This window comes from Hemitrygon akajei, chromosome 21 (genome assembly GCF_048418815.1).
Source record: "Hemitrygon akajei chromosome 21, sHemAka1.3, whole genome shotgun sequence".
NCBI classification, from domain to species: Eukaryota; Metazoa; Chordata; class Chondrichthyes; order Myliobatiformes; family Dasyatidae; genus Hemitrygon; species Hemitrygon akajei.
Genome location: NC_133144.1, coordinates 12065270 through 12088179, shown reverse-complemented (window position 1 = coordinate 12088179; position 22910 = coordinate 12065270). Strand labels below are relative to the sequence as shown.

At 45.5% G+C, this 22910-nt stretch overlaps 1 protein-coding gene across 18 annotated transcripts in view; it reads left to right on the top strand.

The window, feature by feature from the left end:
• Positions 1-4846: 4846 nt before the first annotated feature.
• The window catches only part of tpm1 (tropomyosin 1 (alpha)), a 44867-nt gene continuing 26803 nt past the window's right edge, over positions 4847-22910 (top strand). For 2 of the 18 annotated variants that reach the window (XM_073024816.1, XM_073024822.1), the window contains exons 1-3: positions 4862-5161; positions 5754-5879; positions 19368-19501. In XM_073024816.1, coding sequence (XP_072880917.1) covers positions 5048-5161; positions 5754-5879; positions 19368-19501 — 374 coding nt within the window. In that variant the 5' untranslated portion in view covers positions 4862-5047. Of the gene's footprint in view, positions 5162-5470; positions 5597-5753; positions 5880-13235; positions 13467-19367; positions 19502-22910 lie in introns of those variants that run through there. The other 16 variants (XM_073024824.1, XM_073024828.1, XM_073024831.1 and 13 more) reach the window with 15 other exon arrangements.

Genomic DNA, 22910 nt, shown 5'->3' with positions numbered 1-22910 from the left:
GCCAGGCCAGTGACACTATGGCTGGTTCTGAGGCTGAGCAGGCAGTACAGTATCGATAGATCAGGGGATAGACAGGAGATTCTGTGCCACTAAAGAGAAACCAGGATGATGTGTTGTCTCCCAGGTGCGACGGTTCAGGATACATTAGGACAGCTGCAGGGTATTCTCAAGGGGGAGGGGGCACAGCCAGAGGTCGTGGTGCATATTGGCACCAATGACACAGGCAAAAAAGGGGAAAGAGTATTTAGAGTTAGGAAAGAGGCTGAGGGGAAGGACCTCCAAGGTAGTAATCTCCTGATTACTCCCAGTGCCATGGGCTAGTGCAGGTAGGAATGGGTTGATAGCACAGATGAAGGAGTGGATGAGGAGGTGGTCCAAGGAACAGGGCTTCATGTTCTTGGAGAATTGAACCTTTTCTGGGGAAAGGGTGAGCTCTACAAGAAGGATGGGCTGGACACGAACTGGAGGGGAACCAATATCCTGGCCAGGAGGTTTGCTAATGTTACTCGGGAGAATTTAAACTAGGCTTGCAGGGGGCTGGGAACCGGAGCACCAGGTCAGTAAGTGAAAGATTGGACAAGAAGGTAAATGTCAGGGGAAGTATTGAAAGACAAAATCGAAATAGCAGGTATGATAGGTCTGATAGTTTTTTTCTATTTTAATGCTGGGAGTAATATAGGTAAGGGTGATGGACTTAGAGCATGGATCAGTACATGGAATTACGATGTTGTGGCCATTCCTGAGACTTGATTGAGAGGGTGATAGGAGTGGATAATTAATGTACCAGGTTTTCGAAGTTTTTGAAAAGATAGAGAAATAAGTAAAAGCCAGAGGTTGGGGGGTAGGGGAGGGAGTTGCACCACTAATCAGGGACAATATCACAGGGCACTCAGGGGAGACATAATAGAGGATTCAGACACTAACTCCATTTGAGTAGAACTCAGGAATAGGAAGGGTGCTATCACACTGATGGTTGGACTGCAGACCCCTAAATAGCCACCGGGACATTGAGGAACTGATATGTAAATTGATTGAGGAGATGTGTAAAAATAACAGGGTTATTGTTATGGGGAAGTTCATTTTCCTTAATATAAATTGGGACCTTCTTAGTGTAAGGGGTTTAGATGGGGTAGAATTTGTTAAGTGTGTCCAGGAGGGTTTCTTAAATCAATAAAATGACAGGCTAATTTACTGGACCTGGTGTTGGGTAATGAACCTGGCCAGGTGACAGACCTTTCAGTGGGTGAGCGGTCAGGGATCAGTGATCACAACTCCTTAACTTTCAGGATAGCTATAGATGAGGATAGGTATGGTCCTTGTGGGAGAGTTTTAAACTGAAATAGGTCAAATTATGAGGGCATCAGGCGGGAACTAAGAAGCATTAATTGGGAACACCTTTTCTCTGGCAAGTCCACATCAGACAAGTGGAGGGTGTTTAAAGATCAATTGCACAGAGTACAGGAAAGGTATGTTCCTGTTAGAAGGAAGGACAGGGATGGAAAGATAAGAGAACCTTGGATGTTGAAAGAGGAGATGAATTTATTCAACAAGAAAAAGGAAAAGGATGTAAAGCTTCAGAAGTTAGGATCAAATGAAGTATTATAAAGAAGCCAGAAAAAAAAAAATAAGAATGGAATTAGGAAAGTCGGGAGCAAGAGGATAAGTAGAGAGAGGGTAGGACCACTCAAGGATAAAGAGGAGAACACTTGCTTGGATGCAGAGAATGTAATTGAGGTATTAATGCGTATTTTGCTTCAGTATTTACTAAGAAAAAGGATATGAAGGACTAGGAGATCAGTGCTGAGTGTATAAATACATTAGGGCGTTTAGAGGGCAAGGAGGAGGAGGTATTGCATCTCCTAATGAGTATTAAGGCAGGTCATGATGGGATTTACCCCAGTTTATTGAAGGAGGAAAGAAACGAGATTGCTGGGGCCTTGACCAGTACCTTTGTGACCTCTCTAGGCCCAGGCGAGGTCCCAGAGGACTGGCAAGTGGCTAATATTGTACCTCTATTTAAGAAGGGACAAGGGAAAATCCTGGACCAGTGAGTCTCCCATCAGTTGTAGGGATTTGCTGGAGAAATTCCTTAGGGATAGGATATATGAGCAATTGGAAATCCATGGCCTAATTAAGGAGAGCCAGCATGGCTTTGTGAATGGAAAATCTTGTCTTACTAACAATATTTTGACAAGAGAGATTGATGAGGGTAGGGCAGTGGATGTTGTGTACATGGATTTCAGTAAGGTGTTTGACAAAGTCCCTTGGGGGAGGCTAATCCAGAAAATTAGGATCCATGGAATAGGGGATGCACAGCAAGTTGGCAGTTTGAATTCAGAATTAGCTTGCACTTAGAAGACAGGGGATTATGGTCGAATGGATTTATTCAAGCTGGAGGTCTGTAGTTAGTGGATTTCCGCAGGGATCCGTGCTGGGACCTCTGCTGTTTGTGATGTATATAAATGACCTGGATGAAAATATAGATGGGTGAGATAGTGAGTTTGCGGATGACACCAAGATTGATGGAGTGTGGATAGTGTAGAAGACTGGCAAAGAATACAGCGCGATACAAATCAGTTACAGATATGGGCAGAGAAATGGCAGATGGAGTTTAACCCAGAGAAGTGTGAAGTGTTGCACCTTGGAAGGGTAAATGCAAGGAGACAGTACACTGTAAAGGACAAGGTCCTTAACAGTGTTGCTGAGCAGAGAGATCTTGGGATCCAAGTCCGTTGCTCCATGAAGGTAGCTCCACAGGTCAATAGGGTGGTTAAGAAGGCTTATGGAATGCTTGATTTTATGAATCAAGTCACTGAGTTCAACTGCCAAGAGGTTATCTTGCAACTTTCTGGAACCCTGGTTTGGCCACATCGGGAGTGTTGCATGCAGTTCTGGTCGCCCCCCTGTAGGAAGGATGCTGAGGCTTTGGAGAGGGTGCACGAGAGGTTTACCAGGACGCTGCCTGGTTTAGAGGGCATGGGCTATCACGAGAGGCAGGATAAACCTGGGTTGTTTTCTCTGGAGCAGCAGAGGCTGCTGGGAGACCTGATAGAGGTTTATAAGATTATGAGAGGCATAGATAGAACAGAGAGTGAGTATCTTTTTTCCCAGGGTAGAAATTTCTAATACCAGAGAGCATGCATTGAAGATGAGATGGGGTAGGTTCAGTGGGGCTGTGAGGGGCAAGTTTTTTTACAGAGAGTGGTGGATGCCTGGAATGCGCTGCCTGGCATGGTGGTAGAGGCAAATACATCTGAGGCTTTAAGAGACATTTGGATAGGCACATGGATGTGAGGAAGATGGAGGAATGTGGACATGGTGTAGGTAGCAGGATTAATGTTTGGGGTTTCTTTGATTCAATTTTTGGCTGGTTCAGCACAACATTGTGGGCTGAAGGACCTGTTCCTGTGCTGTACTGTCTGATGTTCTGTGTGGTTCTATGACAGGGAGGTGGATGGGGGAGGTTTAGAGGGGCAAACAGGACTAGCTCTAGTGGGAATCTGGTTTGGCATGAACCAGCTAGGCCAAAGGGCCTACTTCCATGTTGTATGACACCATGACTGGGCAACCCCACTGTAGCCTTGCTATGACTCATAGACAACTTGTAACATCTGTGATGGAATTACTTTATTTTATTATTTAAACAGGATTCTGAACTAAACCAGCCACTCAGAGAATACTCATAAAATAGCATCAATAATGGATCTTTCTGCGCCAATCTCTCCCCCCCCCCCCGCTGTGATTCTCTATTGCCTGTAAATTACACTTCAACGTTTATATAATTTGTATCTGTACTATCATGCAGATATCCTTAAACTTTCTGCTGTGACGTTCTGCTTAGGTGTTCAATATTCCATATCATAATCACGTTAGGATGGGGTTTTGCTACACTCTGAAGGTAACCACAATGGGAACTGTGTCCGTAAGGGTTACGGTGCACATGTTTGTAAGGTTTCCCAACTAAGAATATGTGGAGTCTTCATATTGTGAACAAAATGCAGAAAATTCTGACAGGTATTCTCAATTAGCTGGGTTGGGGTATTAAAGGTTAATCAGAGATGCTGAAATGTGGAGTTAGTGTTACATTCAGATCAGAGTAGGCTAGAGGGGCCGAGTGGACCACTTCTATTCCTAACACCCACTGATGAGGCAGCAGCCATGGAGAGAGAAACAGGGTTAACATTTCAGTTTCATGTCTCAGATAATAACCAAAGATCCATGGATCTCTGAATATCCCAAGGAACTGAGTCTCCACAGACCCTCCCTGAGAAGACATTTTCTCCCGAACACCAATTCTTTTTCAATCTCAGCGCCCAAAGACACGTTCTCCTACTTTTGTAGCACAGTGGATGGCATCACTTATTCAGCAGAGAGACCGAGCCCTTTTGCCATCCCTATCCCGATCGATCCCTGTATTTCTAGGAGAACCCCGCCCCCACCATGATCATCCCAATGTCCGGTCCGGTGGAGTGACTCTTAAACCTTCCTTTTGGCAAAACCCTTCCTCTCCCTCGGAGGGGAAACGCCCCCACCCTACCCCGGTGTCTCCCCTCCTGCCGGGGGGCTCCCCGTCTTCATCCCCGTTCCCGTTCCGATGGCGGATTCCTAAACCCTCTCAGACTGGGGAGACGTCCTATCGCTATCCCAGTTCCTGTCCCAGGAGGCTGAAGCGGGGAGGGAATGTGCTGACGGCGAGCGGGAGCCCATGGCCGGCTCCCCATATACGGTGATGGTTTTGGTCAGGGCTCCCGGCAACAAATCAGCTGGCGGATGCAGGAGCGAGATTGCCATAGGGTAGGGCAGGCTGCAACTGCTTCCAAAAAAGTATTAAATGTCCTAAGGAATTCAATCAGCCCCCCACCCCCCTACGAAGGAGATATTTCTGAGGCCAGAAGAGATCTGGTGCACTTCTGCCGAGCTCTGAGACCGGCATCGGCTCTCTGTCTGTCTCTCCCCCCTCTCAGCCTCTCTGCACCTTCTCGCCGTCTTCCAGTGTCCCCTCGCTGTTCTCTCTTCCCTCAGCAAAGCCCCGCCACACACACCAGTCATGGAGGCCATTAAGAAAAAGATGCAGATGTTGAAGCTGGACAAGGAGAATGCCTTGGACCGCGCCGAGCAAGCAGAGGCAGACAAGAAGGCAGCCGAGGACAGAAGCAAGCAGGTTGGGGAGGAGGAAGGAGCGCGACTCCCGAGCGGGGGCAGACAGTTAACATTCCCGTTAGGCGGGCAAACTTCATTCGTGGGATTCTAAAGAAGCGTAATGCTGGGTTTAAGATCGATAGTCGCGTGTTTGGTCAGGTTAAAGCAGTCTTGTCGTCGTTTTACAAGGCTGCCGTCCAGTAACATGTTTAAATTATCAGTGGCGTGAGAGCAGGGGGTTAAATCGGCTGTAAATCCCGAGGGCGGCGGGGTCTGGGTGTAAAGTTAACCGTGACGATGTGTGTTTAACCTCTGCATCAATTGTGCATAGTTTGAGGAGGAGTCCATCCAACTCGAGAAGCAGTTGCGAACGGTGGAGGATGAGCGGGATAAGTTTTTGGAAGAATTCAACAAGGCGGAGGAGCGGCAGCAGGCGGCGGAGGAGAACGCCGCGAAGGTATTTGAGCGGTCGGACGCTTCCTAACGTGTGTCTGCTTCTCTCTCCTCTCTCCTTCTCTCTCTCTATGTATCTCACTGCCTGTCGCGCACACGGCTGGCCACACTGCCTGTCTCTGTCTCTGCACTACTCTCTGCCCGCGTGACGCGCTCTGAAGCTGGAGGATGAGCTGGTGTCGCTGCAGAAGAAGCTGAAGCAGACTGAGGACGAGCTCGACAAGTACTCGGAAGCTCTGAAAGATGCTCAGGAGAAGCTGGAGCTGGCTGAGAAGAAAGCCACCGATGTGAGTATGCAGAGCGCACGGTCACCCTCTCTCTCTCCGCGGGTCCACTCGCCATCCTGTGCATGAGCAGCCTCTAAAATCACAGCAGGTGCTATAGTACTCCTTTTGCCTCTCACCATGCAGCAGAGCCTAAAAATAATCCCCCCCCCCCACCCCCAGAGCTCAGTAAGCATGGAGCGGGCAGGGGTGTAAATATAGCGCAGCGCTTTATATGGCGTTGAGCTATTTGTGTCATCCGGGTTTGGGCCAGCCAAGGTGAGCACCTCTCTCGTTGTCATGTCAAGTTGATTGACGTGTTTGATCCCCCCCCCCCACCCCACCCCACCCCACCCCCGTCACTCAGTGTCAGGCCTCAGGTATGGAAATAGGAGGGGAGGGGTCTGCCTGATGGCGGTCAACGACCCGTTCTCCCGCCCAGCACGGACACCGGCCTGTAACATGAGTGCAGATCACGTTGGTGCAGCACACTCCTTAAAAGGAAAAGTATGCGGACTATTCCGAATACCACTTGTAGCCGTGGCATTCGGGAGCGTGTGAAGGAGTAGAGAGGCGGACAGGACGTAGTGATCAGGGACCTCAGGCTTCAGCAAGTGTAAATCCTCCTCTCATTTGGAAGGCATTTACACCATGCTAAACACTTCGGAGCTGTGTGGAAAGTCCAACCCAGGATCCCGAGCTGGTAGTTCCTCAGACACAGAGTCCCCTGGGCAACGTTTAGGTTCGAATATTTTCAGAGAAAATTCCTAACTAGTTCAGGGACTCTCTCAGACGCGATCACAGCCCGAGCAGATAACACTGGAAAATGTCAACAGATGAGAGTCGTACAGTTTATGCGCCGGGACAGTTTATATTTCGGCGAACTCCCTTTGCTGTCTCTGGCCAGCAGTCTCGAAGGCCCCGTGTGTCCTGGGGAGTGGCGGGGGACAGAGTCACCTTCTCACTTCTTTGACCATTGCACGCCCTCCTCCCGCACAGCCGGTATTAGACCGTGTGCCAGGACCATGTTGGAAGTCAGTCAGCCATGAAAATACAGACTGATCCTTCTAATCCCAGGCAGGCTGCGGCCAAATCCCCCTAACCCCTTCCTGACTTGGGACAGGCAAATCAGCGTTGGCGGCAGTCCAGTCCTGGGTGTACTCTCCACAATGCTTAGTGGTGGTGACCTGACAGCATGGAGATGCGGCGGAGACAGCCTCAGGATAGTTCAAAATCCCTTTTTAATAGTTGAATCCTCACTCCTTGGAGAGAGGCCATTGTCTGACCCCTGGGCACCTGGACAGAGACCACAGTCTGACTCCTGGGGGCCCCTGGACAGAGGTCAGATTGTGAACCCAAGGGCCCCCTACAGTTATACTGACCCCTTGCCCCAGCTTTGGCACAGAGAGTTCAGTATGACCCCTGAGAAATAGCACAAATCAAAATGTAACCACTAAGGATCTGGACATAAATCATAACCTGTTTCCTGGGCCTGAGAGATAGCAGTAAGCCTCCTGAAACTCTTTTCAGAAAGATTTGACACCTTGTTTTTAATCTTCTCCCTTAAAAATCTCAATCAGATACCCATTCACATGTGGATAAATTCCTTAAGAAGTACTTAGACTTGTTTTTCATTGGCTAAGGCATAAGGACAGTGTGGTCAAACTACAAAACCAAAAACATGTTCATACTTTGCACAGTTGTAGTTACTACACAGATTGGCACCAGAGAGAAAATCTTGTTGTGAAGGGCAGAGTTTAACAGTTATAAAGTAGACCTTGCTCTGGCTGGGTGGCCTTCAGGACAAAGAAGGGGTAGAAAATTGTGGGAGAGCCCTAGAGCATGAAGAGGACCAAGCATGTGCCCCTGGTGAGACGGTCAGTATCAGAGAGCGCAGGATGGTGGCCGTTACCTAACTGGTGGATTTGAGAGATGGGAAAACGTGTCCTTCAGCCAAAGTGTGTTGCTATCTGCAACTCACTACCTGATAGGGTTATGGAAGCACAATGCCCCAGCACCTTTCCTTCAGACCTATAAACCAAGATCTGGGAAGTGGGGTTCCTATGTACCCGTAAGACAGAGAACAGGATGGTTTCTGCGCAGAATGAGGCCGTTTGGTTCTTCAAGTTTATTTTGGTTCTACCTAAGAGCAGCCCAGCTTGCCCTTCTGTTCGCCCTCTCCAAAAAAACTCTGCAACTTCTTTCCGGCTCTATTTTGAACTCGGTGATTTAATCTGGTTCCATTACTGACCTCGCGTGTACATTCCAGACTCTTAATCACTTGCTTTGTCAGAAAAAAAAAAGGGTTTCTTTAACATGGAGTATTGCATTCAGTTCTGGGTGCCCCCTCACAGGTCGAGGCTTTGGAGAGGGTGCAAAAGAGAGTTTGAGGGGGTAGTTACCAAGATGCTGTCTGGATTACAGGGTGTGTACTCTTAAGAGCGGGTGGAGAAACTTGGGTTGTTTTGTCTGGAGCAGAGGAGGCTGAAGGAGACCTCATGAGAGGCATGGATGGACTGGACATCTGGTATGTCTTTGTCAGGATTGAAATGTGTAACCCTTTTTAAGCCATGAGGACATGCATTTAAGGTGAGGGGGGTAAGTTCAAAGGAGATATTCAGTGCAAGTTTCTGCACAGAGCAGTGGGTGCCTGGATTGCCCGAGATGATAGTGGAGGCAACTATGTTGAGGGCATTTTAAGGGCTCTTAGATAGACACATGGATTTGCAGAGAAAGGAAAGATATGCACATTATGTATGGAGAAGAGATTAGTTAGGTGGTTAATTACTAGGTTAATAAGTTCAGCACAACACAGTGTACTAAAGGGCCTGATCCAGTGCTGTTTTGTTCTTTGGTCACAATCAGCTTCATTCTAAATCCCTTGTTTCTCCTCCCTTCTGCCTTTGTGACCCAGTTTCTCACTATCTACTCTGTTCTTACCCTTCAATGATACTATCACAACTTGATCCTTTCCAAGGAATACAACCTCAATTTCACCAGTCTACCCATATGCTGAGGCACTGGAGACGGCAGATGCTGGAATCTGGAGATTCCCTCCTCCCCACATCCGGACAGATGCTGGAGAAACTCAACAGGTCAAGCAGCATCTATGGTGTGGTGTTGATGGGAGAGATAATTGTTAGCACTCCTCCCAAAATGTCAACAATTCCTTTCCCGCCATAGATGCTGGTTAACCCACTGTGTTCCTCCAGCAGATTGTTTTGTATCAGGTCACAGCCTGCTGAGTTACATGTTGGACTCTTCATGTCCAGATTCTTTGTAGAGAAGGTTTGATGAATAGTGCTGGCTCTCAAAGTTCACATTCCACGGATACTCTCTGATCTGCTCGATATTTCCAATACTCCTGTTTATATAGCAGATTTTTAGCACCAGCATCTCTCTTCTTAAAATTTTTATTGTTTACATAACTGGATGCATTCCTTTCTAACGTGGTGCAGCTAATAGAGCCACTGACTCGCAGCTCCAGTGAGCCAAATGCATCGGGTGCTGTCTGTGGGAGGTTTGTGAATTTTCCCCGTGACAGTACCAGTCTCTCCTGGGTGAATCGGTTTCCTCTGTCCTCTCGGAGATGTGCAGTTTGGTGGCTGAGTGGTAGAATCTGGGGGAATAAAGTAGAATGCGCATAGATTAGGCGAGCATGGACTCTGTGGGCCAGAAGGCCTGCTTTCTGCTATATGAATTTCTTTATGGACTCGTTCTACAACATTTGCATCTTTTCTTAAGTATGGCACCCACAACTAGATACAACTCCTTAGCTGCAGCTGAGCCAGTATTTTATAAAAGTTCACCATGACTTTCTCACAGTGATACTTGCTCTCTGTGTGCTGCAAATGCCCTGCGACCTCTGTTTAGTATAACTGCTCTCTCAACCAGGCATTTCAATGAATTGTGCAAATGTCCTTGTACCCATTTTAAATTGTGCCCTCTTCTTCACATGACTGCTTCTCATTCTTCCTACCAAAATGTAATACTTTACCTGAAACTAACTCTGTAATCCAGCATTTTGTTTATCATTTTCCAGCAGAACATTTTCAGAAAGGGTCCTTTCTGAAAAGGGGTAACTTGTGGGGACTTGAATCAATTTCAGCACGCCAGCCTCTCCTTTTCATTAGTTTGGGAATACCAAACCAACTGTGCAATGCGTTCAATGTAAAATTCTCACAACCTCCCTAAACCAGTGCAGAGTCCTGTCCAGTACTGAATTAATTTAACTTTTTTTAATGTAGGAACTTGGTGCTCTAGTTTCTTCCCATGTCACAGGGATTGGTAGATTTTTAGGTTGCTTATCATCTGCAAGTTGCACCTCATGTGTGGGTCAGTGGGGGCTTGAGAGAGTTAATAAAAGTGTGAGAAAAAATGGGTTTGTGTGCTTGAAGGTTAGTGCAGGATTGGTGGATTGAAGGGCCTATTTCTGTTTCTCGATCTCTTTCTCTCTCTCCGTGACTCCAGCTTCATTGTCAAAATGCAAATTGTTAAGAAACATTATTCCCTGCTGTGGGTTTTCAGTAGTCAGTTCCCTAAACCGTGGGCTGAACTTGTGCTGTGAACTTTTTCCGTTGTAACTTCTAACCAGCTCAAAGCCAACTGAATTGTACTAACTATTGTAGGAAATGTAGGTGTTAATTACTGGGTGGCAAGCTGTACAGTTGTGTGATTATAATATTGTTTAAGGGCTACACCTCATGTACACTATTTTTGTGAATACCGGTAGTTATAACTCCACATATTTTTATTCACAGAGTCATAGACTTATAGAGCACAAAATCAGACCCTTCAGCCCAGTTTGTCCCTGATGACCAAGATGCCTATTTATACTAAACCAATCTGGTTGCATTTGGCCCATAACTTTCTGTCTGTGTACCCATCCACGTGTCTCTTAAAGACTGTAATTGTACCCACTTCTACGACTTCCTCTGGCAGCTCATTCCAAATACCCTCCATTCTCTGTGTGAAAAATATACCCTTAGGTACCCATATGGCCATAAGACATAGGAGCATAATTAGGCCATTCAGCCCATCGAGTCTTCCCTGCCACTCTATTATTCTTCTCAACCCCGTTCTCCTGCCTTTTCCCCGTAACCTTGACACTTTGACTAACGAAGGAACTATCAACCTCCACTTTAAATATATTCAATGACTTGGCATCCACAGTTGTCTGTGGCAATGAATTCCAAACTGCTCACAATACTCCAGGTGTGGCTGACCAATACACTATAAAACTTCAACATCACATCTTTGCTCTTGTATTCCAGTCCTCCCAAAATGAATGCTAACATTCATTTGTCTTCCTCACCACCCACTCAACCTGCAAATGAACCTTTCGGGAATCCCGCACAAGGGCTCCCTTTACACTTCCCTACACTATATTTGCCCATTCTTCCTTGTCTGAGTCCTTCTGCAAACTCCCTGCTTCCTAAACAGTACCTGCCTTTCAACTTCTCTTCGTATCATCTGCAAACTCGGCCACCAAGCCATCAATTTCAGCATCCAAATCACTGACATATAAGATGAAAAGAATCAGTCCCAACACAGTGGAACATCGCTAGTCACCGGCAGCCAACCAAAACAGGCTGCCTTTATTCCCACTCTTTCCCTCCTGCCAGTCTATCTGTGCCCAGGAATGATGTGGGCTCTTATGTTTTATGACCTCTAACTCATTCCCCACTATTTTTCAATCAGTGCCCTCTAGTTTTAGACTCCTCTACTTTGAGAAATATCCTGATTTTGTAATCCATCTACACCTCTCATAATTTTATAAACCTTTATAATGTTGTCCCTCTGAGGAAAGCAGTCTCAGCCTATCCAGCCTCTCCTTGTAACTCAACCCATCCAGTCTCAGTATTGTTTCTATACATTTTTTCCTGCTAATACACATCCTTCCAAGGGTGCAATGACCAGAACTGTGCAGAATATTCTGAGCAATGATCTGTACAATGATAACACGAGCAACCCATCTCCTACGTGAGCAGTAGCTGAGTTACAGCCATTTGGGGAACTGAATGAAATTTGCTGTCTTAAAATTTATGTGGAAAAAAGTTTTTTTCCCCATGTGAAATGAAAGCTGGAGCTGTGATCGGAGCCTCTGGTTTAATCACCCTACGCTTTTATTGGCTAGTGAAGGCAGATGTCCCTGATCATGATTGGCTATCAGAATCAGGTTTATTATCACTGACCTATGGCAGCAAGATTGTTGTTTTCCAGCAGACGCAACATAAACTTCGCTGTAAATGGCAAAAATAGAAAGTGCAAAAGAAGAATGAGGTCACTTTCATGGGTTGTTCAGAAATCTGACGGTGGGTGGAAAGCTGATTGCGGGTTTTCAGGCTTCTGTACCTCCTCCCATGTCCACCTGAACTCACACTTTGAAGGAATCCTAGGGCTTGTACACAAGATCCCTCTACCCTTCTGTACTCCTGTCATTCATTGCATATGTTCTGCTTATATTTGCCCTGCCAAAGTGCATTAAATCACATTCCACCAGTCATTACTCCCGCCAATTTTACCAGTTGTTGATGTGGTCTGAGACTGCTCAGAATCAGTCTCTCACCCATTTGAAGCCTAATAATCCGGTGTCTTGTACTGTATATCGGTGTGAAGCTGCATTTGTCAAAACTGTGAATTTGTGGAATTATTCACATGGAAATAGGGCCAAACTCACTAGAAATCAGATTTTTTTTTCCCTTGGTGATTTTTGTGCCACTTCATTATTTGTCTGAGTTTGCTTAGAGTGCAGTACTTCCTACGATATGACTTGCAAAATAAAACCACAGAAAACCTCTGATAATCCGCCACTGCCTCACACAAAATCGGATGGTTCGGCACCGGGGCAGTGTGCTGCTTTGTGTTTAAAACACCTTTCCAAGGCTCCTCACCCAGTCACCTGTAAGCTTATTATCAAAGTGTATCACTTTTGCTTTGCAAGTATAACATCCGACGCTATCTCCCTTGACTCGGTGCCAGGGTGATGTCGACAATCCATTCACACCGCAGTGTCCGACGCGACATTCACGGTCGGGGCTGGATTGTGAAAATCCGGCAGGTTGAAAGCCTGAGACGGCTGGAAAACACCCGGGCAGTGGGGAAGGGGAACAAAGGTGTCCGGGGCTCCCTCAGATTTTCCCCGGAACTTGAACAATAGGGGCGCGAACCGGTGGGGAGGGTGCTGCGGAAGGCTAACACAGATTTTTAATTTCAAAGCGCGGCGGCTGAGTACCGGAGGTCTGCACCTGGAATCGTTGCCTTTCACGATGCAGACCCCCGCTTTATTTTAGAATTTCTTGCCCGTCCTCCCTTCTCCGCCCCACCGCATTCCCTCGGCGGGCGGGAGCGGGTTAAACGCTGGGTTACTTCCGGTCCTAAGTGCGTTTGAATCAGGGAGTGGAGAGGCCGGTCCGTGAACCTGCTGCGAGGGCTGCGCCTGGCTATGGTGTAAGGTGCAGGGGCGGGGGCGGAACGATGATGGCCAGCGCGATGTCGGTGGATGCCGTCAGGAGGAAGATCAGGAGCCTGCAAGACCAGGCAGATGTGGCGGAGGAGAAGGCAGCGAGGCTGCAGAGGGAGGTGCAGATGGAGCGGCAGTGCCGAGAGCAAGTGAGGGCCGGTCACCCTGAGTAGGGAAGGGGTGGGCGGAGGGAGGAAGAGGAGGAAGGGGGGGAGGGTGAAAAGAGTTAAGGGAAGGGAGAGGGAGGTGAGGCGGGTGTCCTGATTCACCTGGTCTCATCGCCTGAGGAGGTGAAACCATTGAAGATTGAATCGGGGTCCTTTGGTTGTCAGAGCCTCCCTACCCTGGGCTGTAAATGGAAGCTGGCGACGCAGCCTTTCCACCTATTTTAAACTGAGTCCCACTTCTGGATTGACATTTGTCTCTCTTAACTATATGTTTACCTTTGCCGTTTTCTCTAATTTTTGTAAGCCTGCCTTGTACTTGAGAGTCCGGAAGCTCCGTTTAATTTGATCACGGTGGCGTGCAGTTTAATTACTGCATTGGGTTCATTCAGAGGTTAAACCCCTATTTTGTGTATTTTAGCGCATATTTATGCTTTTAATCTGGAGCCTGGCCCGGGAATTATTTTGGAGATGAAACTGTAGTTCACTTCTGACGAATGGGCCCCAAGACATCTTTGATGTGTTGTGCAGTATGGCGTTCAGAGATGACCGGTTTAATTTAATTTGCTCTCCTTACTTGAAGCAAGTCTGAGGGGGCGGTACAAAGAACCTTTAAATAATTTCGCTCCTGCACTGTTTTTCTTAAGGATTGCTAATCAGTCCAACAAGGGCTTATCTTGACATCACATGTGAGTGCAATGCCCTTCTTTGGAAAATCAGACGAATTTTACTGCTGAGAGTGGAATATAAACAGGGCCTGTGCTTAATGCAAGCTGTCTGCCAAGATACTTGACAATCTGTGCTTGTCTGTTCCTCTCTGCTGACAGGTGAGGAGTTTGTGTTTTATGTAGGGAAACACTTGCCTCCATTGAAAACGCGAGGCAGAGGTGGAAAGATTGCACTGATTCCTTTGTGCTTCTTTGGTTTGTGCCCAGGGAAGGGTTTCTGAGATAGGGAAGTTGTTCTTTAAGAAGGCAAGATTGGTTCATATTATTGGGGATGATCTCACTGAGACCAAGGAATTGAGGCCTGTGGGAACTGCCACAAAGGAGGAGAGGCCAGCATAAATTATCCATGATCGCATTGGCGGGGCAGACTTGGTGGTCTGCTCCTCCTCCTGCTTTCTTGCTTTTGTGACATGTCCGACATTTATCAGGGGGTTTATGGTATGAATGCTGAAGCTGTTTCTTCAGTCGCGGAGTCTAAAACGAGGTGTTCTGTGTGAGCCTGTGACTGTTCAGTGGCATGAACGTTCCAAGCTGAAGGAGGTTTTGCACACTCTCGGGATCAGGTGGACAGGGAGACCCGAGGCATGGGATTTGCGAGGGTCCTGTAGAAGGGCCATGGGGCCTACACTTGCTAAGTTCAATCATTCGTGAACCTTTTACACTTTTTTTCAAAGAGAATCAAAAGGCGAAGTTGTTTTTTTTTCTTATTGCTGTATGTTTGCATGATAACTACATTGTGCGATCATGTAGAGTAGCAAATTGTTTACCAGGTGGATATTTAGGCTGGTGTTTGTTTCATTCATATTTTGTAATCTCACTGGGGAAGGTCGCTCGGTGTTCCTGACTCAGACAACCACGTCAATCCCATTTTCCCCACTGATTTCCTTGCAATTTATTCAAAGCTGAAGTACATTTATTATTAAAGGACATGTATGTTACCATATACTATGGATTCTGGTTAATTGGGACACTTCAGTACCTGTACATTTTGGCACAAGTAAGCCAAAATTAGCTGAAATAGTTAAAGAGATACAAAAAAGACAAACTACTGTTTAACTGGGTAACAAAATTATGTATTTAAATGAAATACAGATCAAGTTAGAGCAGTACCAATACTATTGTACTATAAAACTGTGTATTCGGTTTCTTGTATTTATCGACAAAGGACTTTGTCCATTGTACTGTGTCGTGTTCTTTTGACTGACTTAGTGAATGAAATCAGCCCAGACACCGAGTGTAGATAATGGACTGCCTTCATTCAATGCTTTCAACAATTGCATCCTCCACATCTTCATTCTCATTGTAACGTTCGAGATGATTGCCAATACCTTCAAATTCTTCACAGTTTCTAACTTGCTGAAGTACTGAAATTCTGGCATCTGAATGCTTGAAACCACAATGAGCAAAACAGTTCTCAATTGTTTTAATGGTTATTTCTCGCCAACTATCAAAGACAAAAATCACTGCTTTTCAAACACGAACACATTCGACTGATGCTATTTAAAAACTGTTTGCTAAAGCACAGTGTAGTGTCTAGGGGCCACACAAATGCATGTGACTGATGCTAGTTAGAAACTGTTCAGCAGCAGTCTTCTGTCCCGATTAAGCAGCATGGTGTCCCAAATAAACAAAGGGCATTTTCTCGATTAGTTTTTGTTCATTAAGAATTGTCCCAAATAAGTGGCTGTCCCAATTAATTAATGGCCCAATTAACTGGAATCCACTGTATTATCTGGAGATACATTTTCTTGTGGACATTTACAGGAAAATAAAGAAATGCAATAGAATTTATTAAAAACTATTCATAAATTAAAAAATGATAAGTAACCAGCAGAAGACAAACTGTAGAAATAAAAACATATATACTGAGAACATGAGTTGTAGAGTCTTTGAAAGTGAGTCTTTGAAACTTGAGATCAGTGAAGTTATCCATGGCTGATGGTTGAAGCGTAATAACTGTTCCTGAACCTGGTGGAGTGGGGACCGAAGCTCCAGTGCTTCCTGTGCAATGGCGGTGGCAAGAAGAGAGCGTGGCTAGATGGCGGGCATCCTTGATGATGGATGCAGCTTTCTCACGGCAGTGCTCTTTGTAAATGTGCTGAATGGTGGGGAGAGCCATGACTGTGATGGACTTGTGCCTCATGTCCTCCTTGCAGCCAAACCAAAGAAGTAACGTTGAGCCATGATGTCCACGCTCTTGTATTCTATGGCCCAGCTGATGAAGGCAAGTCCCCATATGCTGCCTCCTTCGCCATGACTACTCGCTGTTGTGAAATGCCTTCCCGTCGCGCTGAGGATGATGGTCTTTTGATCTTGATGCACTTGATCTGTATCGTGCAATTATTAATCTTTATAGCCCCTTTTTAAAATAGAAGCCTGTAGCTTGCCAGATTAAAATGATTTTATCAGTTGTATTGAAGGAAGGCTTTCTGCCAGTGCTCCTTTATCTCGTCGTAATGTCAGGGGAAAGGGCATACAATTCATTGAAGCAAGTTGTAAACACCATTTTGTTTAAAAAAATATGTTTGTGGCTTTCTAAAGGCTTAAAAACTGGGAAAGAGGGTATCATGAAGAGCACTTCACAAAGAAAGGTTGAAACATGGACACAGAAACGCCTCTTCGGCTCACTTTATTCATGGATGCCATCACATACCAATGCATGATAATCCTATTTCTTGAGCACTCAACCTTTGGCCCTCTGTGTATTTCAGGTGCTCATCTAAATACCTAATGCATAATTGTTCTGAGAATTGTTCTTCCTCCCCCTCTCAAATTCCCAACCCTGTACCTTAATCTCATTCCCTCTGGTTTATGGATACCTCTACTAAGGAGAATTGCTTTTCACTATCTGAGCCTCTCATTATTTTTCTGTATCGTAATCAGGTCTTCCAGTAGCCTCTTTTGCCCCAGAGAAAACCAACCACTCTCTGCTCCAGACAACATCCCAGCGAGTGTCCTCGGTGCCCTCTCTAGAACAACTGCACCCATCCTGTTTTGTTGTGACCAGACTGAGTGCAGTACTCCAGCTGTAATCTAACTAATATTTAATATAATTGTACTGTAACCTCACTGGTCTTGTGTTCTGTCCCATGCCAATTGAAACAAGTATCCTAAGCTCAAGAGATCTAATTCTTCCACTTTTTTCACAGGTACTGTTTGAACTGATGAATATTTCCAGCACTTTCTGTTTCCATTTCAGGCTGCGGAAGTTTCATTTTTTTGATGTGCGTTTACCGTGTGCCTTTTTAACCACCAGTGCTTCTGCCTTCAGGGGCCCTTGGATAAGTGTACCAAATTCCTCTGTTGCTGATTATTTTCCTCTTTGTCAGTAACTCTGCTTGTTTTTGTCACTTGGGAAGTTACAAATCTTGTCTTCTACATTCACGTCCAAATTGTTAATGTGTATAACAAATAGCTAGGGTCCCGCCCGGCGTTGGCTGTTGAGATAAACCGCTGGTCACAGGCTTCCAATTGCAAAAAGTCATTCCTGACCGTCATTCCAAACAATGAGTCTTTGCCCAAAACATCAACTGTACTTTTTTCTCCCCCATAGACGCTGCCTGGTCTGCTGAGTCCCTCCAGCATTTTGTGTGTGTGTGTGTGTGTTGCTTGGATTTCCAGCATCTGCAGATTCTCTCTTGTTCCTGACCATCGCCCTCTGTCTTCTATCACTAAACCAGCTTTGAGTATATTTGGGCAACTTGCCCCTGGATTTCATGGGCTCTGACGTTTTCAACCAGTCTCCTATGTGAGGGCCTTTATTGAACTCCACATAGATTACCTCAACTGCATTGCCCTCAACAACACCCTTAGTCATCTCTTTGTAATTCAATTAAATTTGTTAAACTGGTTGTTTTTGATTAATCCGTGCCTTTCCAAGTGCAGATTAGTTCTGACTCTGAGAATTTTCCCCCCACTATAACTACCCTAGCTGGCTTGCCTCGCTGTTTGTTGGTATTGAGCTGTTGGAGGCAGAAGTGCTTGACCAGATTGTTGCCCAGAAACTTACCCTCTGTGACCTTAATGGAAATGGTTATGATCAGTTACGCAGTTTGATGGAATCAGTTGTAATGCTATGGTTAAGGGGACAACCTAGGGGCTGAAAATGGGAGTGGGGGACATTCTCCTGCAGGAACTGAGCATCCTGAGGGTGCTGAGAATGTGGACCTCTCACCGACAGGGAGCGGTGGAGATTAATTTCATTGGTGCATTGAGGGGAAGTTGGCCGAGTATCCAACAGAAGGAAGGAATAGAAGGCTACATGTGAGATGCAGAAAAATGAAAAGAGGCAGAGGAAGGAAGGAAGGGCAGGAAGGTTTGTTGGGAAGGAAGGGTCAAATCAATCTTAAGAGTAGGTGGAAGGGTTAGCACAATATTGTGGGCTGAAAGGCCTGTACTTTACTGTTCTATATTCTATAGACAGCAGTAGGGATCAAAGAATAAAATATGTCCTATTTGTGAATCCTAAATAATGTAAGAGCTTTGTAAGTCAATGATTCAAAATATTCTTTACAGACATAGACTTTTTCTTTTGCTATGGATCATACTGTCTGCGAAAACTGCAGAATCAATGCAGGAGGAAGGTGTGATTTTATGGTGTGAAATCCTACAAGAGCAAAGTAGGATTTCAGGTTGAAATTAGGGTTTCACTCCAAAAGTTGATTATTTCTTTCACTCCACAGATGCTGTTCCCAGTGGGTTGTAGTTGCTGCAGATTTCAGTATCAGCTTGTGTCTCCTTGTCAGGGCAAACTTGGTGTTTGTAACTAGAAGTGAAAAGTTGTAAAGTTAATTCAGTCCTTCGATCTAAAACTTCACAGATAGTAATTCACTTCCTAGTGGTCTTTCTTGATAAAGCAAGTTTTAAAAAAAAACAATATCACCTCCAAAGACAGATGAATTTGATGGCAAGTGGGGCAGAATCAAAGTGAACATTTTTCCCCCTCAAAACGCAGGGTTACTCGGTTCCCTCATCCTACCTCCTTACGTAGACAGTCGCAGTATTTATTCCAAGATGGCAAGAGAACGAATGACATGCCAGTCAGTAGTGGACATTGTGTCTATGGTCCGATTGCTCTTCCAAGCACGTGGTCTTGGTATGAGCTGCCTCGCATTTGTCCTGGGCTTTGACTCTCTTGTTTCCCCACCCACCACCCTAGGCTGAAGCCGATGTCGCCTCTCTGAACAGACGCATCCAGCTGGTTGAGGAGGAGCTGGACAGGGCCCAGGAACGTCTGGCTACAGCTTTGCAGAAACTGGAGGAAGCTGAGAAGGCTGCAGATGAGAGTGAAAGGTGAGGAGTTTTATTACTGAATTGGAGCATGTAACCGCTTCACCAGCAATTGCCAAGCTCATAACCATGTAAATATTAAATTGCTATAATGCCAGGTTCTAATTCTTACTTGTTTTGTTTCTAGTTACCCATGTTTTTTAATAGTTATCCAGGCACGACAAAAAATATAGGTTTTATTGGCCTATTTGTGTAAATGGCTGAAGTTTGAGTCCTTGTAAGTTCATGATTTATGACTAAATTCTGCTTTTTACCTGGTGGTAATCAGGATTTTGGGTCTGTTTGTCCAGGATGGCCTGTAGTGGTGACGGGATTTCCATCCTGAGCATTCTGTCTGCCTGGGATTTGATGTGGAGGGTGGGGGAGCTCTGGCTGGAGAGTGCTTTCAATGCAAATGGCCATTGTGCAAAGCTTTTCCTCTCCATTTGCATTATCCAAATTAAACATGCGTGGTGTTGAGTTACATTGTGGGGCTTGTGCTGCAGTGTTACCTGACAGCTCCCAAAACCCATTCTCCACCCGCCAGTAAGGCGGGCCAGGTCAAGACACGAGGATGGCTCTGTCGTGGGAGATGCAGAGGGAGGCCCTTTGGCTCCTCGTTCCTTCGTCAGTCAGGAAGGAGCGTTCCGAGCAGGGGTCCGCATTGTTGCAGGTCGTGGCTTCTGCCGGCGCACAACTTCATTGTTTTTCTGTAGCCCTGGCCCTTTTGAAACTGGGAGCCATAGTGCTTTTGAGGCGGGGGGCATCATTCCTCCTCTCCCCTTGAATGCTTATACCAGTCACTTCAAATCTGCTCCCACTGCTCAGGGGAGAACTTTCCTTCCTGTTCCCTCCATTGAAATCAGGCCATTAGCCCCATCATGTTTATGTTGAGTAGAGAGAATACGTCCAAATTAACTCCTCCTTCCAGCGCTTAACCCATTGCCACTTACACCTCGGCTCTTCAAGTGTTCATCCAGACACTTAAACGTTGTTGGTGTCTCTGCTCCACCACAGTGCAGTGCAGGTACTCACCACGCTCTGGGTGAAGAAGGGCACCCTCAGATTCCAGCTTAAACTTCTTTCTCCTGACCCTACAAATCCTTTAGGTTTGATCCTCTCTAAGATGAAAGACTCCTGCAGCCTCCCCTGTCTATGCCATTCTAAATTTTACATGCCTCCATTAGCCAGGGAAAATCTGCCTCTCCTGCATAGCTGAAATGCTCCATCCCAAGCAACATCCTTGGGAATCTCTTTGGCACGCTCCCCATTGCGGTGGATGTTGTGGACTTGGATTTTTAGAAGGTCTTTGACATGGTGCACACAAGAAACTGCTTAAAAAGCTATGAGCCCATGGCATTACAAGAAAGACACACTCCCCTTCCTGTAGGTTCGTGTATGTAATTATTGTCCGTTTGTGAATAACTGGGCTTAATGACTTTAATATTCTAAAGGCAGGATGACACGACCATGGTTGACAAAGGAAGTCAAAGCCAACAAAAAAGCAAAAAAGGGGGCATATTACAGAATTAGTGGGAAGTTAGAGGATTGGGGAGCCAACAGAAGGCAACTAGAAAAGCCGGAATGAGGGAAAAGATGAAATATGAAGGTAAGCTAGCCAATCATATCAAAGAGGGTGCCAAAAGTTTTTTTTCAGGTATATAAAGAGTAAAAGAGAGGCAAGAGTAGATAACAGACCGCTGGAAATAATGCTGGAGGGGTAGTAATAGGAGACAAGGAAATGGCAAACGAACTTGATAAGTATTTTGCATCAGTGTTCACTGTGGAAAACACTAGCAGTCTGCCAGAAATTTGAGAGTGCCAGGGCAGAAGTGGGTGCAGTTTGCTATTACTAGGGAGAAGGTATTTTGGAAGCTGAAAGATCTCAAGGTAGTCAAGTCACCTGGACTAGATGGTCTACACCCCATGGTTCCGAAAGAGGTGGTTGAAGAGACTGTGAAGACACTAGTAATGATCCTTCAAGAATCACTATATTTTGGCATGGTTTCAGAAGACTGGAAATTTGCAAATGTCACTCCACTCTTCAAGTAGGGAGAGAGGCAGAAGAAATGAAATTGTAGCCCAGTTAGCCTGACCTCAGTAGTTGGGAAGATGTTGGAGTTAATTGTTAAGGTTTTGGTGTACTTGGAGGCACATGGTAAACAGGCCAAAGTCAAAATCTTGCCTGACAGATCTGTCAGAATTATTTGAGGAAATAACAAGCAGGATAGACAAAGGAGAATTGGTGGATGTTGTGTTCTTGGATTTTTAGAAGGTCTTTGACAAGGTGCACACAGGAAATTGCTTAAAAAACTATGAGCCCATGGCATTACAGGAAAGGTACTAGCATGGCAGAGCATTGGCTGATTGGCAGGAGGCAAACAGTGGGAATAAAGGGAACCTTTTCTGATTAGTTTCTGGTAGCTAGTGGTGTTGTGCAGAGATTGGTGGTGGGACCAATGTTTTATGTTATATTTTTATGTTATATGTCAGTGATTTAGATGATGGAATTGATGGCTTTGTGGCCAAGCTTGAAGATAGATGGAGGGGCTGGTAGTGTTGAAGAAGTCGGGAGGCTGCAGAAGGACTTAGACAGATTGGGAGAATAGGCATAGAAGTGGCGATGGAATACAGTGTTGCAACGTGTTTGGTCATGCACTTTGGTAGAAGAAATGAAAGTGTAGACTATTTTTAAATGGGGAGAAATTTCAAAAATCTGAGATGTAAAGAGACTTTGAAGTCCCTAAAGGTTAACTTATAGGTTGAGTTGGTGGTGAGGAAAGCAAATGTAATGTTAGTATTCATTTTGGGAGGACTAGAACATAAAAAAAACAAGGATGTAATGGTTAGGCCTTATAAGGCACTGGTGAGGCATCACTTGGAATAATGTGAGCAGTTTTGGCCCCCTTACCTAAAGAAAGTTTGTGCTGACCTTGGAGGGGGTTCAAAAAAGATTCACAAAAATGATTCTGTGAGTGAAAGGCTAATCGTATGAGAAGTGTTTGATGGCTCTGACGAATGTTGGAATATCGAAGAATCAGGAAGGAACTCATTGAAATCTATTGAATGTTGAAAGGCCTAGATAGAGTGGATGTGGAGAGGATGTTTCCTATAGTGGGGGAGTCTTATTTCAGCTATTCGTAAGTACATACATTTATGGCAGGGAGTACTTGTTTAACAAAATCAAAAGGATCAGTGACGTACAGAGTTTTTTGGGGGCTGATGGTTTTCCAGTAACAAAATCATCTTCAACCCTTCTCGTTTTTCTGCACCTTCATGGATTCCATGAGCTCTTGCTGATTAACAATATCCCATTTAGAGGGTGGATCAGATGCCTTGATGAAATCCGTGTAGACCACATCAGACACACTGTCCTCGACAACCTCCATTTTTATCCACTCAGTTCCAGTTGTTGAGAAAATAACAAATTCAG